Source organism: Salmo salar, chromosome 06, assembly GCF_965601325.2.
Source record: "Salmo salar chromosome 06, fSalSal1, whole genome shotgun sequence".
NCBI lineage: Eukaryota > Metazoa > Chordata > Actinopteri > Salmoniformes > Salmonidae > Salmo > Salmo salar.
The window spans coordinates 39,668,127-39,686,318 of record NC_138296.1 but is presented as its reverse complement, the minus strand read 5'-3'; the positions used below and the strand labels follow the sequence as shown (position 1 = coordinate 39,686,318).

Sequence of the window (18,192 nt, the reverse complement as noted above, 5' to 3'; positions counted from 1 at the left end):
GAGCAAGTGAAGTAGATAATAAACAAAAGTGAATTAAACAATACAAATTAACAGTAAACCTTACACTCACAGAAGTTCCAAAAGAATTAAGACATTTCAAATGTTATATTATGTCTATATACAGTGTTTTAACGACGTGCAAATAGTTAAAGTACCAAAGGGAAAATAAATGAACATAAATATGGGTTGTCTTTACAATGGTGTTTGTTTTCTCTCTCTCTCTCTCTCTCTCTCTCTCTCTCTCTCTCTCTCTCTCTCTCTCTCTCTCACTCTTTCTTCCTGTCGCTCTGCCTCTCAATTCTCTGAAGCGGGGATGTGCGCGCTAGAACAGGAAATGAATGCAGACAGCAGAGGCAGGCAAGCTGCGACCGGCACACACACAAAGAGTACTCTCCCTCACACACACATTCTCTCTCTCTCACACACACACACACACACACACACACACACACACACACACACACACTGCCCAGAGCTCCTCCAACCAGATCTGGAACCTTTCAGCCCCAGGTGAAAAGACAGAAAGCGGAGGAGGGGAGTGGAGGCCGGCCAGAGGAAGAAGAAGGAGAGGGCAGGGGGGATCAGTGAGAAGAAAAGAGCGAAAGACAGAACAGAACTACCTGTTAGTGAGATCTGGGACTCTGCTGAAGAAACCGTGGGAGCTGGGAACACAGGCTATAGGATGATTCTGCTGTCCTCTTGCTCCAGGTACATTTTCTGCAAAAACCTTTTAATAGACAACTTATTTATGTGGTGATTGTTGTACCTTATCATACCTTGTTACTCAGAAGTGTATGCTTTGCTTTTTTTTTGCTACGGCAGAAATGTCGTTTGATGGTTCTGTAGGGAAGTGGGAGCTTTTTTTAACAAGCCAGGGGCGAGGGCTCTAATTCGAATGTATGAAAGCAACACATGTTTAACGTTAGATGCCCAGTGTGTGGCTGCTGTTTGGCTGTCGTTGTCTGTGTTTGACCAATCTCATACTTAGTGAAAGGGTGAAAGTTCACCATGGATGTTGTTGTGATTCTGTCACATGCGAATCACTCGGGAAAATGACGATTGTGTCACATGTTGATCTCTGAGAATGATCTTGTGGTGTTTGGTCAACACCCCAGTGGTCATGATTCATATTCATATCTAAACCTTCACCTTCAGGTTTAATTTTCCATAGCTTTCTGTGGCTAATCTCAGCATTTGATTTTTATGACAGCCATACATTCAGAGATAGTATGGGTGTCCCTTTATATTCCTCTGTTTTGAGTGTGTGGTTGAGTGTGTTGTTGGGTGTGTTTACAAGACAGGAACATATTGAGTGTATGTGTCCCTGGAGTGCTCACACTACATTCCTTCCCCTGCCTGGTTGGGGTGGGTGTGGAGGGAAAAAGGGTAGTGCCGTGGGCTCGGTTATACACATACAGGTGTAGGATCTTAATTAGATCCCTTTTTTGTTGCTGAGAGTGTTCCTGCACCGCAGGAAATGCAGATGAGCTTTACATACATTCACTGTAAACACACACTCTCACATAAGGTTGTTTTAACAGTATTAGACTTTTCATGTAGCCTACTTTTGGCCAGCTAATACCATAACCACCGATCAAGCAACTTTATGGACTAAACTTTCAAGTCCTGTTGCTGCAGGAATAATTTTCTGCAACAGTATAGATGAAATAAAGATCCTACATCTGTACAGGACACATTCCAGCAAGTCCCCCCTCCCTCCTACTGAGATACTTCTCTGTCTCACAAACACCCACACCAACATCACCTTAGTCAGGTGTTTTGGTGAATTTTTGAATGGCAGAAATGAACCATTGGTTATGTGACTACTTTTATTTAACTAGTCAAGTCAGTTAAGAACAAATTCTTATTTACAATAATGGCCTACCGGGGAACAGTGGGTTAACTGCCTTGTTCAGGGGCAGAACAACCATTTTTTACCTTGTCAGCTCGGGGATTCAATCTAGCAACCTTTCGGTTACTGGCCCAACGTTCTAACCACTAGGCTACCTGGTTAATGTGGTTGTATTAACCACCGTCACTGCTTTTCTCCTGAATCTTTAAAGCTCTAAGATTATGTGCCATTGTTCTGCCTTGAGCTCAGCATAGCCTTATTTGAAATGTTAACAAAATCAGAGAATAGAGAGCAGTTCTAAATGTGGAACAAGGTTTAGTGTCGAGGCCTGGGAGTGTGGAGTGCCACAGTTCAGAGGTGTCCCATATTTGCAGTGGTAAGCTAAGCAGTGCAGCCTTACTCTTTTCCATCCTGGACATCCTGCCAGGAACCAGAGACACTGAGTGAGGTCAAAGGGAGCCCAACCAGAGGAAAAAGAGAGGTTTCCGTATTTAAACACAGGCTGAATGGGATCTGCCTCCTCCAATTGTTCTCTCTTTTCATCAGCCTTTTTGAGTTGGAGGGTGTTCCTCAACAGCATAGACACCAACCCAGCAAGGATGTTGGGTGAGTGTTAGATATTGTATTTGTTATTTTGAGTTCTGAGCAAGTGTTAAGACATTAATGCTACAACAGACTCTTTCTAAAAACAAAAAGTCTACAATCACACTTGATAAAGTTATGAAAACATTGTGCATTGTAAGAAATATATGCATGTGTGTGAAACGGTACAGTGAAAGGCAAGAACAATGTACAGAATCTGTTCTGAAAACATTTTAGAAACGTTTTGAGACCCAGAAAAAGTTTGCTGGGATGGGCACTCTTTTCTGACTTGCACTGACATGATGAATCACTGCATTGAGCATATCGATCATTCTTCTCCCTTTCTGTTCTTTCCCAGAGGGAGGGAGTCACTGAAATGTTATCAAGTCGTCAAACAGGTTATTTTTCTCTACTAGAAGCGCCCTAGTTCAATCCTATGAAACTCAGCATTTTCACAAAGCCCTATTTGTTATGTCATGTTATGAGATATGGATACATGAGCAGTGAGCTTGGCACTGAGAGTTTGTGTGGCTTTATCTCTGGAGCCGGGCTAGGCGCTCCCTTCTTGGGTTTCTGTTCCTTTGGTAAACCACAGGATTGCCATTCCGGTGGGCCAACTCCCTCCCTCTGTTCAGTGTAGAAGCAGAGGCTGGGCTGTTCCGCTCTCTCCATCTCCACCCTCTGCTCTCTCAGGCTGTGGTGGTTCTGCCCTCTGCAGAGGACCCACTCTGCTATTCGGGCATGCTGGAGCAGGTTGTCAGCGATATAGGGAGGATGGCTCGGCTGCTACAGATGTAGGTCTGACTCTGAACAGATAACCCACAAAACATCCCCAAAGTCTAAAAATGACTATGGAATGGTGTAGGTTATTCAATTGAAATGCACTGCCTTGCACTGGAGGCCCATCTAATATGTCATCCAGTCTGTTAGCCAGTTTTGTTGTTAGGTTGGAGTGAATGATGGGAGTGGCTTACAGGTTCTATGCAGTGGTGGAGCTGGAAGGGGCCAGTGTTTACAGTGTAAACAAAGTAGAGAGGGATAAAGGGAATAGCCGGCCAATTATTTTTTTCTCTTTTCCCCTTCTCTATCTTTCTCCCCTCTCTCTCTCTTTATCTCTAAACCCTCTTTCTCTAAATTCTCTCATCTCTCTTTCCTACCACTGCAGCGACAGACACAGAAAGGATATATCACATGACTAGCCCTGCCTCATTCCCTCTCCCTCCCCAGAGTTATTTTTGATTGTCAGTCCTTCGTCACTGGTTAATTACCCAAGCAGGGAGCACATCTGATCACGTAGTAGAATCAGGTTAGACCAGAAATACAAGCCAGACACGTTGTAGCATTAGCAGACGTGCTCCGTGCGCTGTTCTACTGGTCTATGGGAATTGCTCTAAGAGAAGTTGGTGCATAAGACAAATGTATTGAGAGGAGACACCTGTACAAGAACATGCTGTATGCTATGTAGTGTTAAAATACACTGTCATTATGTTTGACTACTGGTATTTGGGCCTGCACACAATGGCAAGCAGTATGTAGAGTGTTAGTCATTAGTAATAATGAAGAAAGCCATTCAATCTACCTGCAATTGAGAATACTGACATAAAAACATAGAACAAGCATACAAATGCAATGTATTTTCATTTTCAGTGTTGAAATAGGCAAATACCACCTTTTCCCTTAGGTTAAATAGAGTTGTGTTTCCTTGAGTGGTAGACAGTGTGTGGTTTAGCGGTGTGGTCTGAGATAAGAGAGACATATATGTTTGTGGGTGTGTGTCTGTGTGATATTCTCAAGATGTGAGAGAAAGAGGGGTCACTTGGTTTCTATGACGACATGTTTTGACTGCTCTAAATTGGCATTGCGGAGAGAGGTCAACTCGTTCTCACTTTGACACGTCACGGTAAGCTACTCTTAAACAAGACCAAAACAGGCTATGATGTCACAATGGACATGGAATTTTCCTATTGTGTGTGAGGTCTGTTAACGCACATGTGTGTGTGTGTGTGTGCATTGTATGTGCATGCATGTGACGTTTAAGCTGTTCTAAGGTCAGTTTTGAGCCCTAAGGATTACAGTTAGTACTAGGGTATTAGTGTAGGATATACTGCTCCCAGATCTGTGATGAGGAACGACTTCCATTGCAAGCACATCATGTTTCATGATGTCTGGCCCGCCACGGACTGGTTGGTGTTATGATATATTTTGGCATGTTGCTGAGAATAACACTACTTTTTCCTGCTTCTCTCTTTGTGTACGCCCCATCCCAGCCAACCTAAAGAGAGGAAGGAACTACCACTAAACTGTCACACTCGCAAATCAAGCAATGCAGACATTCATTAAAGTCCTAAAAATAAGGGTTAGCCAAATGATTGACTGGGACAAACAAACACGCAGAGGAGAGGAGAGACAAAGGGTATTTATAGGATGTTTAAAGCTTAGGAAAGGCTTCCGGTGCTGTGATTTTTCACCAATCAGGGAAAATCTGTAATATTTACAATGACCAACACCATGAAAATATCATACTCTACCAAATAACATCATACTCTACCAGACTAGTTAGTTAGTGCAACAAGAGGTGACTACACTTGTGTGATGAGTAACCTTGCCAGAGACCTGAATACTTGCATTGGCTCCCCAAGATAATACCTAGGGTTTAGCTTAACAGGCTAACGCAATCTGGTGACATGCATTGTCAGAACAATCATTTAGGAAAGCTAAAAGGGAACATATGACATGTTCTGCTTTTTTCATGACATAACACTTGTCCATTTTAGTGCTTAAAACAGTACATTTTAAGCCCTAAAATGGATATGCATATCAACCAAATCAAATGCATTCCAACCAACTTCCTTAAAGGACTTATAGGAAACTTCTAAATGGACAACAGCATTATCATGACATGTCATTTCCACATTTGCTGGATTGACAGAAGTCCAGATGTGTCACAAGCAGTGATCTATGTGCTGTCATGATATAGAGCTATAGGGGGTTGACTATTACAGTGAGGGGAAAAAAGTATTTGATCCCCTGCTGATTTTGTACGTTTGCCCACTGACAAAGAAATGATCAGTCTATAATTTTAATGGTAGGTTTATTTGAACAGTGAGAGACAGAATAACAACAAAAAAATCCAGAAAAACGCATGTCAAAAATGTTATAAATTGATTGGCATTTTAATGAGGGAAATAAGTATTTGACCCCCTCTCAATCAGAAAGATTTCTGGCTCACAGGTGTCTTTTATACAGGTAACGAGCTGAGATTAGGAGCACACTCTTAAAGGGAGGGCTCCTAATCTCAGCTTGTTACCTGTATAAAAGACACCTGTCCACAGAAGCAATCAATCAATCAGATTCCAAACTCTCCACCATGGCCAAGACCAAAGAGCTCTCCAAGGATGTCAGGGACAAGATTGTAGACCTACACAAGGCTGGAATGGGCTACATGACCATCGCCAAGCAGCTTGGTGAGAAGGTGACAACAGTTGGTGCAATTATTCGCAAATGGAAGAAACACAAAATAACTGTAAATCTCTCTCGGCCTGGGGCTCCATGCAAGATCTCACCTTGTGGAGTTGCAATGATCTTGCGAATGGTGAGGAATCAGCCCAGAACTACACGGGAGGATCTTGTCAATGGTCTCAAGGCAGCTGGGACCATAGTCACCAAGAAAACAATTGGTAACACACTGCGCCGTGAAGGACTGAAATTCTGCCTCGCCCACAAGGTCCCCCTGCTCAAGAAAGCACATATACAGGCCCGTCTGAAGTTTGCCAATGAATATCTGAATGATTCAGAGGACAACTGGGTGAAAGTGTTGTGGTCAGATGAGACCAAAATGGAGCTCTTTGGCATCAACTCAACTCGCCGTGTTTGGAGGAGGAGGAATGCTGCCTATGACCCCAAGAACACCATCCCCACCGTCAAACATGGAGGTGGCAACATTATGCTTTGGGGGTGTTTTTCTGCTAAGGGGACAGGACAACTTTACCGCATCAAAGGGACGATGGACGGGGCCATGTACTGTCAAAGCTTGGGTGAGAACCTCCTTCCCTCAGCCAGGGCATTGAAAATGGGTCGTGGATGGGTATTCCAGCATGACAATGACCCAAAACACACGGCCAAGGCAACAAAGGAGTGGCTCAAGAAGAAGCACATTAAGGTCCTGGAGTGGCCTAGCCAGTCTCCAGATCTTAATCCCATAGAAAATCTGTAGAGGGAGCTGAAGGTTCGAGTTGCCAGACGTCAGCCTCGAAACCTTAATGACTTGGAGAAGATCTGCAAAGAGGAGTGGGACAAAATCCCTCCAGAGATGTGTGCAAACCTGGTGGCCAACTACAAGAAACGTCTGACCTCTGTGATTGCCAACAAGGGTTTTGCCACCAAGTACTAAGTCATGTTTTGCAGAGGGGCCAAATACTTCTTTCCCTCATTAAAATGCAAATCAATTTATAACATTTTTGAGATGCGTTTTTCTGGATTTTTGTGTTGTTATTCTGTCTCTCACTGTTCAAATAAACATACCATTAAAATTATAGACTGATCATTTCTTTGTCAGTGGGCAAACGTACAAAATCAGCAGGGGATCAAATACTTTTTCCCCTCACTGTATATCTACTGGTAGTGTGTGTTTGACCACTTGGCAGCTGGGTATCTTTGAAGTTAAACAGTATCTGTTGACAATGGGCGTGGGTCGTGGCCATCGAGGGATCTGCCGTGTTTGCTGAACACATATTTTGTAGTGTTGGTGCTTCAACTGGAATGACCTAATGTACACATTCCCAAGTACAGATATACTTATATACTAGCATTTGATAGTGACAAGATCATGTGTACTGCAATATGTATATTTAAAAACGTGAAGATGTACAGTATATGTACAGAACATACTGTATATTTACAAGAACAGTAAGGTAATGCAAAACCTTTGTAAAGTATGAGTAATGTAGTGAACCAATTTTTATATTTTTTTGTTCCCTTTAGGAGGGCTGCAGTGGAGCCTTGACCGTCCTTGGTGGAAAGGGAGGGGGTGGGTGGCCACAACGGACACTGCCACGGCCACCACGCTGCCACAATGTCCTCCTTGGTGTGCAACATGGGGCTGGTGCTGGTAGAGTTTGAGTACGAGTACATGGGCCGCGACGGGGTCCTGGTGTCCATCAAGCCCAACGAACGCTACATCCTGCTGGCCAAGACCAACGACCACTGGTGGCACGTGAGGAAGAACGAGCAAGCAAGGCCCTTCTATATACCTGCTAAATACGTCAAGGAGCTCCCCGCAGAGTTCCCATCCCCGCTGGACTTTGCTGACCCACCCAGTCCTGATTTGGTCCCAATTCCGGTTCCTGCGCCGGTGCCAGTGCCAGTCCCAAAGCACTCCATACCAGACCGGGAAGAAACGAGGGCGGGAGATGAGGTGACTATCCGCCTCCGCTCCCCGAAGAGACATCAGAAGACTGAGCACCGCATGTCCACATTTGGCGTACCCTTAGAATTCCACGACCCGTCTCCCGGGGTGTTGAAGCACGGCGGGCTGAACAACTCGCTGCCGGGCCTTCACTCCTACGTTGCCCTTGAGGTTCCCTTAACAGTCCCCTCGTCTCAAGCCAGCAATAGTGCCAAACACAAGAAGCAATTAAGCCGGAGTTCCGGTGTGCTCTTCGGCTCCTCCCTGTTGGTGGAGGAGCCTCTCTCCCTGAACCCCCAAGCCCCCAGCTTCAGCCCAGCTGACCCCCTCCACCGGCCCTCCCAGGCCATCCCAGTGGAGACGTCCATCATTCCTGATGCCAAGGTCACCGGTGGCGGGATTCCCCATCAGCAACCTCTGAAAGAGCCGGAATGTCCTCTGGAGCTGGAGGAGGGAGAAAAGGATAAATCTAGTGTGGAGCCTGAGGACGAATCAAAGGAGGACTCTGAGAATATTTATGAATCCATATTGGACCTGAAGCTGGATGAGTCCCCTATAATAGTAGAGAAGACCCCGACTGTGAGACCTGCTGCTGTGGCTGAACCTAAACCTGTTATCGCTCCCACTTCTCCATCTCCAACACAGACACAGGTAAAAGTATTATCTGTAAAGTAGTGAACCTGCAGGGCGATTTGCCTTTTTGATCACATTGGGGCCACAGTCTTTCCCTCACACTATGTATGTGCCTATGAAGGGATGACTGTTGATTAAAGGTGAGGCCCTTCATTACATGGGGCCTTTACGAGGCCTTTTACAGTTCATAGAGTAATAGTATCCCATGAAGTTTAATATCTGGGAGGCCCTTCCATAGGAAGTGGCTAGTTATTATAGGATACATGTTGGATTAGTCTGTCTGGTAAAATGCAGCTGTTTTATGAATACATTGTTTAGAAGAGATCATGTTTTAATATTGTGAGGCCCCAACGGTCAAACATGGTAAGGAACAATTTGACCTCCTTTTGTGGCAGTTACTCCGTACCATCTGTCTTAAGGAAGTAAGAATGGGAGGAAGGTTGTGGGAGTTGTCCATTGACCAAAACAGCAAGGCAGGCAGATAGACAGACACTCACTGGCTTTGTACATAGCAATTACAGAGACCAAGCAAATAGTTGGAATAGCATATCAAGTCAGACAATTAACACTGAGAGCAGGGTGCTGAAGAACCTGTTCACAGATGGTGGACATTTTCTTTCCTCCATTGCTTAAGATACCACAGGGAGGCACTGTCTGCAACTAAATGTTGTTGAGGAAATCAAGGTTCAGTAATCTTTTGCCTCCAAAACATCTTGTGATTTTGCAGAGAGCCACATCAATTTACAGAAATACTCATCATAAATGTTGATGAAAATACAGTTGTTATACATGGAACTTTAGATAAACTTCTCCTTAATGCAACCGCTGTGTCAGATTTAAAAAAAGCTTTACCGAAAAAGCAATAATCTGAGTACGGCGCTCAGACACAAAAACATGCCATACAATATATCCGCCATGTTGGAATCAACAATAGTCAGAAATAGCATTATAAATATTCACTTACCTTTGATGGTCTTCATCAGAATGCACTCCCAGGAATCCCAGTTCAACAATAAATGTTTGTTTTGTTCGATAAAGTCCATCCTTTATGTCCAAATACTCATTTTTGTTCGCGCCTTCAGTTCACAAATCCAAATTCACGACGCGGAGGTCAGACAAAAACTCGAAAAATCCCATTACAGTTTGTAGAAACGTCAAACGATGTATAGAATCAATCTTTAGGATGTTTTTATCATAAATCTGCAATAAAGTTTCAACCGGAGAAATCCTTTCTCTTCAGAAATGCAATGGAACTGAGCTACCTCTCACGTGAGCGTGCATGGCTGAGTCTCATGCCCTGCTGGCAGTGTTCTGACTCCAGGAGCTCTTATTCATCCCCACTTCACAGTAGAAGCCTCAAACAAGGTTCTAAAGACTGTTGACATCTAGTGGAAGCCTTAGGATGTGCAAAATGACCCCACAGACACTGTAGTTTGGATAGGCAATTGATTGAAAAACTACAAACCACTTCCTGTTTGGATTTTTTCTCAGGTTTTTGCCTGCCATATGAGTTCTGTTATACTCACAGACATCATTCAAACAGTTTTAGAAACTTCAGAGTGTTTTCTATCCAAATCTACTAATAATATGCATATCTTAGTTTCTGGGAGTGAGTAGCAGGCAGTTTACTCTGGGCACGTCAGTCATCCAAGCTACTCAATACTGCCACCATCCATAAGAAGTTAAATAGTTAACCAAATAGCTATCCGGACTATCCGTATTGACCCTTTTTGCACAAACTTTTTGTCTCATCACATGCGCTGCTACTACCGTTTTTATCGAGCATAATATTCCTAGATATATGTACACACAATACATGACCAAAAGTATGTGGTAACTCATTCCAAAATGATGAGCAATAATATGTGGTTGGTCCCCCCTTTGCTGCTATAACAGCCTCCACTCTTCTGGTAACACTTTTCACTAGATGATGATGGAATATTGATGCAGGGACTTGCTTCCATTCAGCTACAAGAGCATTAGTGAGGTCGGGCACTGATTAGGCCTGGCTCGCAGTCAGTGTTCCAATACATCCCAAAAGTGTTTGATGGGGTTGAGGTCAGGGCTCTGTGTAGGCCAGTCAAGTTCTTCCACACCGATCTCGACACACCATTTCTGTATGGACCTCGCATTGTGCACGGGGGAATTTTCATGTTGAAACAGGAAAGGGCCTCCCCCAAACTGTTGCCACAAAGTTGGAAGCCCTGAATCATCTAGAATGTCATGGATTGCTGTATCGTTAAGATTTCCCTTCACTGGAGCTAAGGGGCCTAGCCCAAACCATGGAGCTAAGGGGCCTAGCCCCAGACCATTATTCCACCAACCTTTACAGTTGGCACTATGCATTGGGGCAGGTAGCGTTCTCCTGGCATCCACCAAACCCAGATTTGTCCGTTAGACTGCCAGATGGTGAAACACGATTCATCACTCCAGAGAACGCGTGTCCACTCCTCCAGAGTCCAATGACGGCGACCTTTACACCACTCCAGCCGATGGTTGGCATTGCGCATGGTGATCTTAGGCTTCTCGGCCATGGAAACCCATTTCATGAAGCTTCCGACAGCTCGATACTGGCACCCTGTGTATATAGGCAAGTTATTGTTACTCATTATGTATTTATTATTACTTTTCTTATTAAGTGTTTTACTTTTCTATTATTTCTCTATTTTCTTTCTCTCTGCATTGTTGGGAAGGGCCCGTAAGTAAGCATTTCACTGTTAGTCTAAACCTGTTGTTTACGAAGCATGTGACGAATGCAATTAAATATTCAAGTTAAAACTTCAGGAAGAGATTTGTTTATCGTATTTCTGTCTGGTAACTTGACTATTTCACTGAAAGTTGCAGTCAACTGATTCGTTGAACAAGTTCAACTTCTCAGGAGACTATATCTATAGTTCGTTATTGAATCTTTGACTCCTCAATTGCCAATAGTGGTGAAGGAAGTGTGTTCAAAAGAAAAAGAGCAGGAATACAATGGTGATCAGCATGACCACTGCTGTCAGTGACATCACACACAATAGTCAGGAGAAACACATGAGGTTCTGTCTGCTAGCGTTAGTTATGAGGTTATGGCCAGTCCGTTTAATGCTTTGGCCACAGAGATAATGAAATAGGGAGGCCAGAGGAAACAATGGAATACAAAGGAAAAGAGGGTCAGTTACAGGGCGGCACTGCTGAGGTGACGTCAATGGAGAATATGCTTTTTTGAGCCATGGCGGCAGGAAGTGGTGAGTTTGACTCCAGGGGAAGAGGGGAATCCATCCAGGATGCTTTTCAACTTTTCAAACATATGAAAATTTAAAAGTTCTCCTGTTATACCACTCACATTCACAGGGATTTAAAGAGCTGTAAAAAGTGCATGAACATGTTTTTAGGTCAGATAATAGGAAAATTATAGGAGAGACAAGGGGGATTAGGAAGGATCTAGATCAGGGTTGTTCAGTGGGCGAATCCACACCAGCGGGTGTAATCTTGCAAAGAGATCGTTGTGGCAGATCTCGTATAGAAACTTCAGAGGAAGGATGTTTGACATGCTTTTTACATTTGTATCACAAACAATTTTTTTAGAAAATCATGATGAAAGTGGCCATTTTAGGTCCTTTTTAGACCTATACATGCCTCCTGTAAGACCCTATGATCTGTGAACTGTACATGATACAGACAACATCTTGGTGTCATTATCCTCCTTTATAGTGTGCTCTAACATATGGAGTATGTCTAGATTCTGAAATAAAAATGTTCACATGAATTTATTCAACATAAAAAATATTAATATCTCAAAACTACCCTTTTTGATTTTGTCAATTTAAGGACATATATTCTACAGATACATCACATTTCCAGAGCGGACTCTGCTAATTCTGAAGTTATGATACATTTTATGAGCACCACCAAGACAGTGGATGGTAAAACAGATTCAAAGGGAATGGCCTCTGCTGTGGTTGGTTAATGACCTATATTGTCAGTGTCTATCTATAAAATGGGTCATATCATTAAAAGTAGCAGAGAGCCACTCTGGAAATTGGATGTGTTTAAAGAGTATATGTTGAATAAATGTTGAGTAAATGCTTGTGAATATAGTACTTCAGAATCTAGACATACTCCATATGTTAGAGCACACTATATAGGAGGATAATGACACCAAGATGTTGTCTGTATCATGTACAGTTCACAGATCATAGGGTCTTACAGGAGGCATGTATAGGTCTAAAAAGGACCTAAAATGGCCACTTTCATCATGATTTTCTAAAACATGGTTTGTGATACAAATGTAAAAAGCATGTCAAACATCCTTCCCCCCAATGAAGTTACTATGTGAGAATTGCCAGAACAATCTGAGATACCCAAAATATTTTCCATTCCTGCTGGCGTGGAATTGCCCCAATCCACTCCTGGGGGCCTCCCATGGGTGCACATTTTTGTTTTAACCCAGCAAGAGCACACCTGATTCTACTAGTTAACAGCTTTGGTGATTGATGCTTGTACTGTTTACATATGCCTACCTGGTGCACGATATTAAATAACTTATAAGCTATCCTGAATCACCGCTTTACATGAACTGCAGCGATAATATGCATTACACCGCAGTCTAATGTTGTCACTTGAAACAACATGACAAAAGACACAACGTCAAACAACACATTCACTTATGGGGCAAGATACTTTGAAATACACATTTTCCTCAGAAAGCCTGAACTTCTTCTCCCAAAGGAACTTTATCAGGCTTGGATCTGACTGGGGAGGGATATATGTTATGATGCAAGAACCATGCAATTACAATGCTCAGACACAAGTATGTTGTGCAGAGAGGAGGGTCAAAGGCTTCAGATCTTTCATAGACTCAAAGAGACAAACTTATTCAGGTGTCAAAAGTGGAGTCCCATGGTTTTGTTGAGTTTGGATTACAATTGACAGGCATTTATGTCAGAAGTTCGTGATCTGGTGACACTAAGAATGCGATAGATAGAGCAAGGGTAAGTTCAAAGTTCATGCTGTACTAATATAGTTTAAATATAGTAAAAAGTAGTTTAATGTTTGACTTTCGAGTCATTATTGCCTGCCTGTTTTAAATTCTCTGATGATAATTTTTTTTTTTTATCTGCATTTTATGTTTAACCTGCTGCACCAGTGTTAAGTTAACCATTGAATGTGTGTAACACTCTTTGTCCTGCCTACTACCTGTGTAAAGTCATTCACATGTAACCATCCTATGTATTCAATATCTTATCTTTTTATGGACTACTCAACTTTTGACACTTCTTGCTACAAAACATGTTGACACTGAATACATTTTGAGCAGAACTGAGACAAGTCACCACACGCCTATAGACTACTGGGGAATATCTGAACCTGCACAAAGATTAGTAACCTTGGGTTACATTTTAGTCAACATAGTAATACTTTTAGACTGCAGTGGAGGCTGCTGAGGGGAGAATGGCTCCTAATAATGTCTGGAATGGAGTTAATGGAATGGTATTAAACACATGAAAACCATGTGTTTGATACCATTCTGTTCACTCCATTCTGCCCATTATAATGAGCCTTCCTCCCCTCAGCAGCCTCCACTATTTTAGAGGTATTTGCTTCATTCTCACCTGCACAGTTTGATTTCTGTTTTATTTAAACAGGTACACAGAAGCCTGAGTTCCAGTAAGGAACAAACTGAAGTGTCTTTAAAACATGGCCACTCACTAAAAAGGACTCTATGCATGTCTGCACAATAACAATCAATTGGATTTCAGCCACATTCTGTGTCTGTTCACCTCTTTGCGTTTGACACAAAAGAAACATTGTGTGACCTCTAGGTTTCGGCTTTTGATTCTGTGGCCTTTTTCGTCAAGTGACTTGATATAGGTTCTACTTACAGTAATACATAATAATGTTTGTTTTATGGAAGCCAAACTGTAGGTGACATGTAGAATTAAATTATCATTTATCATGGCTGAGAAGCATGGAATCATTCAATTACATTTGGATTAGTGGACATTATATTTATAACTTGACAGCCAATGAGTTGGTCAACTTCTGTAAGCAGCTACATAAGGAAGAATCCATTCATAATTTATAAAGACTGTATCCAAATAATTCAAGGTATGCACCCCTTAACCTGACAACTCACAATTGTAAACCACCCAAGCTGTATGAGTTAAAAACTTTACGCTATGTATCCATTTTCAGAAATGTTGGTAAATTAGTTTTTATTGTTTGAAGAAATTATGAAAGAGATTGGTGTGTTTTTTCACTATCTAATCATGGCATGGGGTTTTTCAATGACAGACATGTATTTGTTTAAAATCTATCACTTGATGGTTTCATTTCAGAGAGACAAATAATCATATTTTTTTGCTAAATATTATATATCCGCGTCACTCCCAGATAAATAAGTAGTACTGCTAGGTTTTACAAAGTTAAATATAACAAATAACTACATTTTGTATAAAGAAATGCACAAATGATACATTTGTGACATCAATATATACAAACATTGTTTAGTCATTGCTTATTCAGAGCGACTTGCAGTAAGTGCACTCATCTTAAGATTGCTAGGTGAGACAACCAGATATCGCAGTCAAATATACAGGATACGAACATTCCATTCCAGCTAAAGAATGGATATACTGTATAATGTTTAGCAAAAAAACACATTTTCATACACATCTAAAATATATTAATAAAAAATCTGAGAACAGTATTATTTTACACACACATGAAGGTACCCATTAGCAACCACTTCTGATGAAAAAACCCAAATGTGAAAAATTGGTGGATATAGCATTTTGGAAATAAAGTCTTACATTTACATTTTACATTTAAGTCATTTAGCAGACGCTCTTATCCAGAGCGACTTACAAATTGGTGCATTCACCTTATGATATCCAGTGGAACAACCACTTTACAATAGTGCATCTAAATATTTTAAGGGGGGGGGGGGGGTTAGAAGGATTACTTTATCCTATCCTAGGTATTCCTTAAAGAGGTGGGGTTTCAGGTGTCTCCGGAAGGTGGTGATTGACTCCGCTGTCCTGGCGTCGTGAGGGAGCTTGTTCCACCATTGGGGTGCCAGAGCAGCGAACAGTTTTGACTGGGCTGAGCGGGAACTGTGCTTCCTCAGAGGTAGGGGGGCCAGCAGGCCAGAGGTGGATGAACGCAGTGCCCTTGTTTGGGTGTAGGGCCTGATCAGAGCCTGAAGGTATGGAGGTGCCGTTCCCTTCACAGCTCCGTAGGCAATCACCATGGTCTTGTAGCGGATGCGAGCTTCAACTGGAAGCCAGTGGAGAGAGCGGAGGAGCGGGGTGACGTGAGAGAACTTGGGAAGGTTGAACACCAGACTGGCTGCAGCGTTCTGGATGAGTTGTAGGGGTTTAATGGCACAGGCAGGGAGCCCAGCCAACAGCGAGTTGCAGTAATCCAGACGGGAGATGACAAGTGCCTGGATTAGGACCTGCGCCGCTTCCTGTGTGAGGCAGTGTAGTACTCTACGAATGTTGTAGAGCATGAACCTACAGGATCGGGTCACCGCCTTGATGTTAGTGGAGAACGACAGGGTGTTGTCCAGGATCACGCCAAGGTTCTTAGCACTCTGGGAGGAGGACACAAGGGAGTTGTCAACCGTGATGGCGAGATCATGGAACGGGCAGTCCTTCCCCGGGAGGAAGAGCAGCTCCGTCTTGCCGAGGTTCAGCTTGAGGTGGTGATCCGTCATCCACACTGATATGTCTGACAGACATGCAGAGATGCGATTCGCCACCTGGTTATCAGAAGGGGGAAAGGAGAAGATTAATTGTGTGTCGTCTGCATAGCAATGATAGGAGAGACCATGTGAGGATATGACAGAGCCAAGTGACTTGGTGTATAGCGAGAATAGGAGAGGGCCTAGAACAGAGCCCTGGGGGACACCAGTGGTGAGAGCGCATGGTGCGGAGACAGATTCTCACCATGCCACCTGGTAGGAGCGACCTGTCAGGTAGGACGCAATCCAAGCGTGGGCCGCGCCGGAGATGCCCAACTCGGAGAGGGTGGAGAGGAGGATCTGATGGTTCACAGTATCAAAGGCAGCAGATAGGTCTAGAAGGATGAGAGCGAGTTAGCTTTAGCAGTGCGGAGAGCCTCCGTGACACAGAGAAGAGCAGTCTCAGTTGAATGCCCAGTCTTGAAACCTGACTGATTAGGATCAAGAAGGTCATTCTGAGAGAGATAGCAGGAGAGCTGGCCAAGGACGGCACGTTCAAGAGTTTTGGAGAGAAAAGAAAGAAGGGATACTGGTCTGTAGTTGTTGACATCGGAGGGATCGAGTGTAGGTTTTTTCAGAAGGGGTGCAACTCTCGCTCTCTTGAAGACGGAAGGGACGTAGCCAGCGGTCAAGGATGAGTTGATGAGCGAGGTGAGGTAGGGGAGAAGGTCTCCGGAAATGGTCTGGAGAAGAGAGGAGGGAATAGGGTCAAGTGGGCAGGTTGTTGGGCGGCCGGCCGTCACAAGATGCGAGATTTCATCTGGAGAGAGAGGGGAGAAAGAGGTCAAAGCACAGGGTAGGGTAGTGTGAGCAGGAGCAGCGGTGTCGTTTGACTTAGCAAACGAGGATCGGATATCGTCAACCTTCTTTTCAAAATGGTTGACGAAGTCATCCGCAGAGAGGGAGGAGGGGGGGGAGGGGGAGGAGGATTCAGGAGGGAGGAGAAGGTAGCAAAGAGCTTCCTAGGGTTAGAGGCAGATGCTTGGAATTTAGAGTGGTAGAAAGTGGCTTTAGCAGCAGAGACAGAAGAGGAGAATGTAGAGAGGAGGGAGTGAAAGGATGCCAGGTCCGCAGGGAGGGGAGTTTTCCTCCATTTCCGCTCGGCTGCCCGGAGCCCTGTTCTGTGAGCTCGTAGTGAGTCGTCGAGCCACGGAGCAGGAGGGGAGGACCGAGCCGGCCTGGAGGATAGGGGACAGAGAAAATCAAAGGATGCAGAAAGGGAGGAAAGGAGGGTTGAGGAGGCAGAATCAGGAGATAGGTTGGAGAAGGTTTGAGCAGAGGGAAGAGATGATAGGATGGAAGAGGAGAGAGTAGCGGGAGAGAGAGAGCGAGTCTTCAAGTGTAGACAGTCATGAGAGCATGAACTTTTTTTCTTGCCTTAATAGCTAAGTAATTCTAAATGTAGCCTGTGTCTGACTGCAACATCATGAGAATAAATAACTGCTAGATGCTTTGTGGTAGAGGTATAATTAGCAACATACATATTGGACAGGATATAACATACAGTATGACTCAATGAGCTTTCGATAATCTGATCATGTCACACTCACAATACTATAACATTTTCTATAGTTCTTAAGCAATAAATGCACTCTTCTCTGTTTCTGATACAAATCAAATCGGATTTGTCACATGCGCTGAATTCAACAGGTGTAGACCTTACCATGCTTACTTACTGTAATGGGTGCGTGCTGGTGGCAGGGAAGTCAGGCGCAGGAGAACGAACTTGGTATAAACAGAGTTGTTTAATAAGTGCTCACAAAACTCAGAAAACCAACATATACAAAATAATAAAAGTGGGTACAAAACCCGTCGAGCACCAGAACATAACTTGCACATCACATACAAACAAACAATCACCAAGAAGGACATGAGGGGAAACAGAGAGTTAAATACACAACATGTAATTGATGAGATTGGAACCAGATATGATGTAAGACAAAACCAATGGAAAATGAAAAATGGATCAGCGATGGCTAGAAGGTCGGTGAC

General features: G+C 43.4%; 1 protein-coding gene across 3 annotated transcripts in view; it reads left to right on the top strand.

The window, feature by feature from the left end:
- The first annotated feature begins 346 nt into the window (after window positions 1-346).
- LOC106607181 (rho GTPase-activating protein 27) overlaps window positions 347-18,192 on the top strand; it is a 46,608-nt gene continuing 28,762 nt past the window's right edge. For 2 of the 3 annotated variants that reach the window (XM_014203868.3, XM_014203866.3), the window contains exons 1-2: window positions 348-708; window positions 7,415-8,489. In XM_014203868.3, coding sequence (XP_014059343.3) covers window positions 7,506-8,489 — 984 coding nt within the window. In that variant the 5' untranslated portion in view covers window positions 348-708; window positions 7,415-7,505. Of the gene's footprint in view, window positions 709-7,414; window positions 8,490-18,192 lie in introns of all 3 variants that reach the window. The other variant, XM_014203867.3, reaches the window with a different exon arrangement.